Source organism: Capra hircus, chromosome 26 (assembly GCF_001704415.2).
Source record: "Capra hircus breed San Clemente chromosome 26, ASM170441v1, whole genome shotgun sequence".
Classification (NCBI taxonomy): Eukaryota; Metazoa; Chordata; class Mammalia; order Artiodactyla; family Bovidae; genus Capra; species Capra hircus.
The window spans coordinates 36,204,339-36,215,040 of record NC_030833.1 but is presented as its reverse complement, the minus strand read 5'-3'; the positions used below and the strand labels follow the sequence as shown (position 1 = coordinate 36,215,040).

The 10,702-nt window shown below is 41.8% G+C and overlaps 1 protein-coding gene across 2 annotated transcripts; it reads left to right on the top strand.

Moving 5' to 3' along the window:
• Positions 374 to 10,366, top strand: SLC35G1 (solute carrier family 35 member G1). Of its 2 annotated transcripts, none has more exons than XM_018041634.1 (3): positions 374 to 688; positions 4,958 to 5,135; positions 7,334 to 10,366. In XM_018041634.1, exons 1-3 carry the CDS (start codon positions 511 to 513, stop codon positions 8,070 to 8,072), a joined length of 1,095 nt encoding a protein of 364 aa, XP_017897123.1. In that variant the 5' UTR covers positions 374 to 510; the 3' UTR covers positions 8,073 to 10,366. The 2 variants fall into 2 exon arrangements, with proteins under 2 accessions (XP_017897123.1, XP_017897121.1); XM_018041632.1 differs by having other exon boundaries at positions 376 to 688; positions 4,955 to 5,135.

Here is a 10,702-nt window from a genome sequence, read left to right as displayed (position 1 = left end):
AAAGCCATACACAAAAGAGGAAAAACCCATGATCTTTCAAAGACAGGCACAGTGCCTGGCAAGGTCTTCAGGGTGTGCTGCAGCTGCTGAATGCCGCGCCACAAGGAAAAATAAATGCACTCTGCTCTAACCTCCCCACCAGCCGCCCCAAGGGAAGGTTACAGGGCCCGCGGGGGTCCTAGCCTCCCTTCGCAATGACAGAAAGGGGTCCAGCGTCCGTGGGAAGGATGACTCCAAGTCGCTGGCCAGTCTAGCGGGACCGCGGCAGAGGAGTGGACGCCTCCGGCTCTGTCCCGGGCACCGCAGCCTAACCTGGAGGCGGCCGGCCTCGCGCAAGGGAAGCTGAAGGTGAGAGGGCAGCGGAGGACGAGCGCGGCTCCGGGAGAGGGGTGGGGGCCCACGCGCGCATGCGCAGTAGCCGGACTGCCGCGGGCCGGAAGAGCAGAACAGCAGAGCCGCGGCGGCAGGCTCCAGACGCCGCTGTGGCCGCGGGGAGAGCGCGGGCCGGCGATGCGGCCCCTGGATGATACTGGGGCCGCTAAGCGGCAGGAGTCCGGGCTGCCGCTGATGGACATCCCGTCCCCGGGCTCCAGGCAGGAGCCGGCGGCTGCAGAGGTAGTGGAGACGCCCGGCCCCGGAGGGTGCTGGCAGTGCCCTTCCTCGCCGTGCGGCTCGCGTGCCCAGCAGGGTGAGTGCGGGGCGCGGACCCTGGCTCGGGTCTCGCCCATGGGGGAGCCAAGAGGGCGCCAGTGGGTGGGAATCCCCGCAGCCGCGGGCGGGGGGCTGCGCATGGTGGACCGCGCCTCTCCTTCCCACCCTGCTGGAAGCTCCGAAACACCGTCGCGCTGTCACCTGCGGGCGGGGGGTGCGGGCTGGAAAGAAGAAGCCCCCTGCGTCCCAGTCAGCGGAAAGACCGGAGAAAGTTTCTGATTGGTTTGGAACCCATTTGGGGTTCTGAAACTGTTCCTATAATTAAAGTGTTGCGGGCAGGATCGGGGAGTCCGATTGCCGTTCGGTGCGCCCTGCCGGAGGTTGGAGGTCAGTGAGAAAGGCCATCACGAAGCGGGCTGAGGTTGAGAGGAAGCTAACCAAGAAAACTGATCTCGATGGTAAACGGTGTTCCTCGAAGAGGAAGCTGAAAAGCATCGAGTCTAGAAAAAATGTTTGTCTGTCTTAAGACTCTTGGGAAGGCAACGTTGAGTGGGACCACTGGTTCTTAACCTTTTTTGAGTTACAAGGAATTTTTAGCAACTGAGGCAAAATGAGACAGAAGCACAATCTCACATGGGTAAGAGGTTCACGACCCACCTCCAAGGCCAGGGACACTTTGTTCAATGTCTTCCTTCCACAAATGATGAAATTGAGGCCCTGGAAAGTGAGGGCTTTGGCAAGATTTTGTTTGGTTTGTTTTTTTCTCCGAAGATCTGTCATGTTTGGAAAAGACTCCACAGGTCTGGGCAGCACCAGGCATAGGATACCAGTTTGCTAGAGACCCAGCCAAGGGCTCTTTCTCCCCAGCCCCAGGCACATTCCTCCTTGAACTTCACCACCCAACTGAAGCAGCTTCCTCCAAGAAAAGAGAAACAGGCAAATCTCCTTTCAAGACAAAGTTACACAGTCTGCACCACCTCATCCTCTAGGTCATCTCCCCCTAGTGTGACCTGGGATTTCCATGCTGTTTAGCCAACCTCACTGTTCCCTCCTATCCATGTGCACTTTCTCAAGAGTCACAAAGTTCACAAACTTTATAGAGAGACAAACCCCAGGGAGATGGTTCTTACTCCATTTTCATCCTAAATGCTAAGAGAAATGATCAGGCGTCTGATTATTTATGTAGGGGTTACCTTCAGCTGAGTGGACCAGAGGTGCAGCTTTGAAGAGGTCAGATTCTTGCCGTAAAATGTTAGGCCTGAATGTTGTTCTGATGGACTGCTGAGTTAGTGCTTGCAAGCTTTTAAGTGATTCCCCTGTTTGTGAATCAAAGAGGAATATTTCAGGCAGCACATGGCAAAACCTATGTAAGCAATTGCACCTAAGAATCTTGAGGGAGTCTTTTAATTTCAAAGAAAGTTGCTAATAATAAGACTTAGAAATACCTATTATAAGGTAACCAGGCAATATTCCAAAAAAGGGAGTGCCACAGAAACACTTTAAACCTCCGTATGTGGTCACTGAACTTTGTGACAGTATCATTTTGCCTCTTAACCCAACTGCTTATCTCAAGAAAGTTCATTTTCAAGTTGAGGCTGAAACTGTTACCCATTTTTCTTACATTCTTGGATAACCTTCACAGACAGCATATAGCTATCCTAAGACATCTGTTTATTTTCATGAGGGACAGTGTGAGTCTCAGACTGAAGCAAGGAGAAGTTGTCTTAAGTCTGTGCCTCTCATTCTCCTGGAAGGAGTGAGTTCCTTAGGGTAGCCGTGGCTCTGAGTCCAGCAGAGCTTTTCACAGTGCCCAAGATCCTGTTTCAGTGGGTCTAGGGTAGGGCTGGGATGGAGGTTTTAAAAGTTCCTAAGTTGACTCTAATTCCCAACTGGGTAGTGAATCACCAGTTTAAAGCAGAGGATAAAGAAACTGAGCAACTTTTCAGTTTTCTTCTGACTCAGGAAATTACACTGTTGCCACTTAAGTTGAATTATTTAGAGTTACCAGATTATTAGATATGCTTGCGTGGAGTATGATCGTGGAAGCATATACATAAGCAAATGCCTCTTTGGATTATGCTACTTTCTTGTTCATTTCCTTTGACAGAACTGAAATTATTGTTCTGTAAGAGACTGAAATTTGCCAGTCCTCAGCCTCACAACAAATAATCAAGTTCAGCCAGACCTTGAAACTTAGTTTTAAAAGAGTTAAAATATCATAAGTTAAAAAATTTCTTGAGAAAAATTTAAAAGTTTAGGTTGGAGAAGATCCTTGAAATACAGACCAAGATGTTTTCTGTCCTTGATCTTCCCACTCTGTTCTGTTCTGTCTGAGGGTATAGGTTCTACATAAGGATTAGGTTTCTTCTAAGAAAAATTATTTTGTTTGGACCTGAATTCTGAAATTTCAGAAGCTGACCTCTAGGCTGACCACAAGCAAGACATGTACTTTGTGGTGCTTAACCTTCTAAAGCTTCCTTCTCATTGACTGAGTGGGTAGGTACAGTTTGGTTCCTGCAGTATCTGAGCACACAGATATAGAATAGAATGGAGGATTCTGATACTTATAACAGATAACCTATTAGATGGTGACTGCTAGCCCCAGGTCATTCCCTTCAGCTGTACACCTTGAACAGGAAAGGGTGGAGGCCTCTGAGCAGAATGGCATCTTTTACTACAAAGGTCAGGCTGTAATGTACCCCAGGAGGATTGTGCAGCATCATAGTTTGGTCCCACTTTGCAAATTGTTTATCACTATGGGCAAAAGTATCTAGTTAACATGTGGATGTTGAAATGTATTAGCTGATGTTTGCATTTATCAGAAAAAGGCATTAAGACAAACAAACAAACATTGTGCAATACTGGTTTATGGCTGAGTAACCCACTGTAAATTCCTAGATTGGAATGATAATCTTGCTTTACTACAAACTGCATGTGCCTACACATCCTTCACTTCTGCTTTGCTCATAACTAACAAGGGCAGTACTGTATTTCCATCCTATTCTCTCCTTGGTTTTTTTTTTTGTGTTAGTTTTTTAAAAAAAAAACGATTCTTCAGTGTGTGGCCTATCTTTTAAGGAGTTCTCTGCTTACCCTGTTGCAGTTTGCTCTGCTCTGAATGACCAGGATGAGGTTGGAAGCACACTCGACTCCTCTCTTAGACAGCTGTGTGAGACAGAGGCAGTGGCTGCTCCTATGGACCTTCATTAATGGATTGAATACTTGATGCCCCGGAGAGAACAGAAGTTTTCCTGGTTAAGATCAAGCCAAGAATTAGATGGCAGTTCTTTTTCTTCTTCTTTTTTTTTTTTTTAAACTTTAAGCACTTTGGGGTCAGAGGGATAGATAACCTAGCTCCTGCCGTCAAAAAGTTGTGTTCTAAATAGAAGATAAGTTGTAAACCATGAAAACTTAAATATCTGCTTGCTGTGTGCTAACTCGCTTCAGTCATGACTGACTCTTCACGACCCTGTGGACTGGAGCCCACCAGGCTCCTCTGTCCATGGGATTCTCCAGGCAACAGTACTGGAATGGCTTGCCATGCCCTCCTCCAAGAGATCTTCCTGACCCAGGGATCGAACCCTGGTTTCTTATGTCTCCTGCATTGGCAGGCAGATTCTTTACCATTAGCGCCAGCTGTTCAAAATAGCTAAACAGAGAGCCTTCTCAGATTATGCTTTTGCCTGTGGTGTTAGACTGTGCATCTTATATTATTTAAAAAACCCACCAGGTTTTCTCACATTATTTCCTTCAGTAAATATTTATTCAGCATCTTCCTGGGGCCAGGCCTGAACAGCGCAGCTGAGCTCTCAGCCCTAGAGGAGCTCACAGGCTTGTGGGGGAAGCCACATAATCAACAAGTAGCCACATCACACAGTTCGGACCTATTTTCCAGAAAAGAACACATTCTGTCTAAAGCTGAGTTCAAGGAGATGATATAAAATATCACTTGGAAGCATTTTTCTCTCGCCTTCTTGATAAACATTTCTTAAAGATTTCTTTCACCATCTTGGTAAGCTTATACTTTTTTTTGACTTACGAGTGAGGGAAGAGTCTTCAGTGAGCCAGAGAAATCCATTTTATAGCGTGAACTGCAGTTAAAAATGTAGGCTTAAATTGTTGCCCTTTGCTTGTGGTTCTCTATTCTTGGTGGGGAAAATGGTTCAGGCCCAGAGAATGGATATTATTTAGGAGGTAGTATTTGTGCCCTGTTAGTCATCAATGTCATTCCATTTTTCTCAGTAGCTAAGTAAAAGTGATAAAACATGGAAGCAAGGACTAACCAGAATTTAATCTTTTTCAGAAGCTGAGAAGAAAGCACCCTGTCCTGGACTTGGCTTGTTTTACACATTACTGTCTGCGTTCCTTTTCTCAGTGGGCTCCTTATTTGTTAAAAAAGTGCAAGACATCCACGCTGTAGAAATTAGTGCATTCCGATGTGTGTTCCAAATGCTAATCATTATCCCTTGCTTAATATACAGAAAGTAAGTATTTCTTACCTGCCAAGTAGAAGGTATTAATAAATGTTTGTAAATGTTTTGACCTGCTTAAATCATCTACTCTCCAGCATCTGCTTTATCTCTCTCATAGATTTACTAGTCCTTATACCCTTTGGCTCAGATTAAGGAAAAGTCACAAGGATCCACCCATAGAAGTTGCTCTCCTAAGCACAAACCACATGCCCAACAAAGGAGGGGAAAGAGATTCAGTTATTCACCAGGCCCTATTTTGAGAACAACGCTTTCCTTGTAGAATTCCCCCCATCTTGTACCACCCTCCCTCTTTCCTTTGGCATAACTAGTATTTGGAAGAGAAAAGTAAACGAGAGGAAATAGTAGTGTCTCCTGGTGTCAGAGGTTTCTTTAAGTATAACAGGCTGTTCTCCAACCAGGGCAGGCAGAAAGTTAACAGTGATAATATTTCGATCTTCCCACTAGGGTGCCGTGGGAAAGATGTAAGGAGAGCTTAAGAAAGGCTTTTCGTAAAAAAATTTAAATAATTACTTTATTGCCAAAAAATGCTGACCATCATCTGAGCCTTCAGCAAGTCCTAATCTTTTCACTGGTGAAGGGTCTTCCTTCATGTTGATGACTGCTGACTGTGCGGGGTGGTAGTTGCTAAAGGTTAAGGTGACTGTGGCAATTTCTTCAAGTAAGACAGCAGTGAAGTTTGCCACATCAGCTGACTCTTTGAGAAAGGCCTTTTAAACTCCTTTCTTGTTCAGTGTCCTCATCTGCAAACTGGAGGGAGTGATACCCTTTGTCCTCTACCCTATACGAAAACTGTATTCCGCATCCTTACTGTCTTCTCCCCGGCCAGCCTATCTTCCCCTTCCACGTGGACCCCATCCACACACCCTCCCCAGGTTAAAATTATGCCTCACCCACACTGTATAACCTCTACACACCCCTGTGTACTTAGACACCTGGGAGGAGGGACTGTTGGGTTCTGGTGGCATTGTGGTTCTTTGTCTCTTTGGGTAAAGATGCTTTAACTCCAAATTAAAAGCTTCAGTCACTTGCTACCAAAGTCTCCTTGTATCTATAACTCAGCACAGATTTATTTAGAATTGTTTCACTCCTTATCCCAAGTTTTTGGTGAAAAAGGTGAAAATCCAGTAAGAGCAAAAATATTGTCAGAAATTCCTGTGTCGATGTGGACAAGTCACCGTATTTTAGGAAATGATGGTGGGTACGACTTAAGAAATGTTGAAGGGTGGCAACAACAGACCATTGATGTGAACACAATCATTCTCTCCATTTTGGAATAAAAGTCCTGGGAGGAAGGCACTTAGAAAAATTTTCTTACATTGTTGGCACTAATCTGTTTTGACCCCTTTTACGTTTCACTATCATGGAAAAAACTCAGCTTCTCAAAGTATGGGCCAAAGGTGACCACACTTCCATTTCTAACTCCAGAGACCCAGGGGTCCCTATATCAAGCCTAGATGCTGTTCTAAATAGGCCAGCTCTGTAACAGACCAGTGAGCTGCACCTAGGCAGGAACTTACACAGTGCCCTGCTTTGTAAATATTTAATTGAAAAGCATTTGAGCAGCAGTTACTGTACTTATCCAGATGCTACACTTTCTTTTCCAGTGTACTTCAACTCTTTTCCTAAGGAGAACAGTGAAAAGTTGTCTCATACTCAGTAGCTAAAATAAACTTTAGCATTGCTTCAGCTTTAACAGAAAAAACTCATTAAGACTGCAAATGCACACTTGCATTCCCAAGTTTTCTTATATAGGGCAGCTAAATAATGAAATTGTACCTATTATAAAAATAACACTTTTTCATTGTAGAAAGTTTGGAGAAAATAAATATAAAGAAGAAAAATTATCTATGAGTGTACCTGTTTAAGGTATAACCTCATGAACATTGCAGTATATTTTCCTTTTTGTCTTTTTTTACAAGCATATATCAATACATAGGGAAAATACTATATTTGCTGAATTATAATTATACTATTTATGTCTTATTTTTGCTTGTACTGTGAACACTTTAATGTCATTAGTTATACTTAGGAAACACTTTGTATAAGGTATATTATAATAGTTGTAGACATAATTAATATACCATTTCCTTGTTTTTGAAAATTAAGACTTTTAAGATAATGTTTAAGAATGTAATTTGAAAACAAATGCCAAATCCGTTTAATATTCATTCGTTCCTTTGAATTTACAGAACTGGGTTTATAGGCCCCAAAGGTCAACGAATCTACCTGCTCCTCAGAGGAGTCCTTGGTTCTAACGCCATGATCCTTTTGTACTATGCCTACCAGCTGACGTCTCTCGCAGATGCCACAGTTATCTCCTTTAGCTGCCCGGTGTTCACCTCTATAATTGCTTGCGTATTTCTCAAGGAAAAGTACAGCCCCTGGGACGCCCTCTTCACTGCCTTCACCATCACTGGAGTGATACTGATCGTGAGGCCACCATTTTTGTTCGGTTCCGAAGTCGCGGAGACGGATAAAGACTATTCAGTCCACGTGAAGGGCGCTTTGGTGGCCCTTGCTCACGCTGTGTTCGCGGCCATGACTCTGGTTATCCTCAGAAAAATAGGGACATCTGTGGACTACATGTTGAGCATTTGGTATTATGTAATCGTCGGCCTCATCGAGTGTGTCATTGTCCTTTCAATTTTAGGAGAATGGCGTCTTCCGCACTGTGGGTTGGACAGGCTATTTCTCATACTAATTGGGATGTTTGGTTTGGGAGGTCAGATGTTTCTGGCAAAAGCCCTTCAGATAGAAAAGGCAGGGCCAGTAGCATTAATGAAGACCATGGATGTGGTCTTTGCTTTTATCTTTCAGATTATTTTCTTTAATGACATGCCATCGTGGTGGACAGTGGGTGGCTCCCTATGCGTAATAGCCAGTAGCACTGGAGCAGCCATTCGTAAGTGGTGCCAGAGTACCAAATAAAGCATCACTGCGGAACTGTGTATTTTTTTTTAAAGTACACGGTCACCCAGTTCAGACTCCCAGTAGACACACACACACCTGGAAAATCTGCATTTACTTCATTGATTATATTTAATATATTTCATAAAGTATCATCTTTAATTAGTTGAGAATAAGCCAGTCAGTTGGGTGCAGCAGTGATTTTTTTGGTCAATTATTTTTTGGTTTTGGCTTTTTGTTGTTGTTGGGGTGGCATTGGTAGGTGTTGGTAAGAGGATAGATCATTCGTTGGAGAAAAACTGCACAATTTTTGACTCTTAAGTATAAATTATGTAATTTTTAGAAGTGTATTTTTGGTATTGATGGGATATAGATGGGAGGAAACTTTAGATTCTCTTTCAGCAGTGTAGAGGCTGAAAAACTTACTGATAATAATGCTGCTATATAGTTAGTGTTATACTGAGAATTCATTTGAAATGTAATCCCATTTAGGAGGCCAAAGCTGAAACTTGGAGTAGGTGCCTACTTAATGGTATTAATAAAACAAATGAATTAGCCTTATTTTCAAGGCTTTTATAAACAATTGTCATTCTTTTAACCCGTATTTGTGCCTTTTCACTTTAATGCTAAAACTTTTATGTATAAACTTAAAAAAAAATCTTCCCATCACCAAATCTGGCTAATAGTTTTCTGTTTTAGTGGCATTAGCAACTGTAGCTACATTCTATAATTCTAATTGTCTTCTGTTTTTTTTTTTTTTTTGAAACACCCCTAAATTTTTCTTAACCTTTAAAGATTTTGGGTGTTTAAAAATCATAAGAAAGAAATCTTGGCATGGCCAGTATGCACATTTCCATTATGAAGTGTTTTCCCTATAATAGAAATGTGATTTTCTATAAATTTTCTTTGAATTTATGGTGTGATGCCAAATAAAATTTTCTCAGGGTTTTATTCACTTTAACCATAAGAAACTGATGAGATTTTACCTTTTCAACTTAACAAAAACCATAGTTCCTTATGGTTCACCCTATTAAGATACCTCTCTTACCTTCTAAACCAAATACTTAAGGGACTTTGGAGTCTATTTTTTAAATTACTTTTAAAAATATAGTAATCCTAGTAAACTTATTTTTATAGTCTTTTTCCCTTATGGAATTTTATATAATAATGCTTCATGTTATATATTAAATGTAAAGACCTGTGAATCCACATTAATTGATTTTTGTAATTTCTTGAAAAAAAAATCACCATTAAATTCTAGTATATCAGTATGATCTTAAGTGTCAGTGCTGACCCATGATACTAACCTCGTGAGTTCAAACAACACATTTTATGTCTGGAATTTCATCAGGCCAGTATTCTAGTTAAAGAGAGAATGTAATATTTAGGAGAACTTGAGAGGTTAATCAGGAAATAGAGTACATACTAAGGGCTGTTTGTCCCAGTGAACCCTTTATTGGTGGGGCTTTAGCTCTTACTGTATCAGACCTAGCATCTGTTATCTTAAGCCTACAGATTTGAAGCTTACAGGCTCTTTCCCATTGTTTCATCATAAATCTGCCAAAGAAAGAACTTGGCTTCCGAGGTTTATACCATGGTGAGAAACGATCTTTTCCAGTAGTTCCCAGAGGAAATTTTTGGCTTGGTGATCTTCCCAAGTGCTTCCCACCAGACAAATCCTAAATGAAGTCTATTTAGGAGAGTCACACTATTATTATAACTTTAGCCTGTTCGGCAGTATTCAAGTTTAGAGTTGCAGAACCATCATTTTGCAAGCATGTTAGATAATTATAGACTTGGAGCTTTTTAGGGCTCAAAGGTTAGAGATCTTCTTGTAGGAGACATACTTCATGGTTAGGGAGGGGACCTGCCCAAGATGGGTTTCCATGGTCTTATTTATCCCTCCTTTAGTTCCAAGGTAAAGTATGGAAAGTAAACCATTGCTTGAGATATCTAAGGTTAATAAACTCTCAGGGATGCCTCTCCTGGTTCTCTACCTTGCACAATAAAAGAACCTATGGGACCTTGAAAGTTACATCCCTCTGGGCCTGTACATTTCAACAAAGTGGTTTAAGTGCTTGAATGTCACAATATATGACCAAAGTTGGAGAAAATGTTTCTTCTCCTGACTTTCACAGGGTGTGATTCTTAAACACTTTTATAATGTCCAAGTTATATACAAGGATATGTATTGTAACAATTGTGGGTGTGTGTATTTTGCAAAGGCTTCAATTCCTATACCTTGAAAAGGAAACTATTTTCATAAACTGCTTCTATTTTATAATTACTAATAAAATTAATATGAAAGAAAACTATATTTTGGTTTTAATGATTGTAGCATATGCTTAGTTAATATAACTTGTTTCTTTTTTTAATCCATGTGCATCAAAATGTATTTATTAAAGAGACTGACCTCTAGCCAGTTGTGATTTAGACTCGTTTCAAACTATTTATCTCTCTGATACTGTCACATCAAATCTAATGTCTCAAAAATAATCTTATGTTCCAGTGAGGCCTTCATTGTTCTAGCTCCTCAGATCTTGAAGCAGTTTCTGTTCCAACAGCTCATCTGTTACTGAGTCTTAGAGTGTCTTGTCTTCTTACTGTCTCATGAATTCTTCATCCTTTGCACTGCTGCTGTCTTAGTCAAA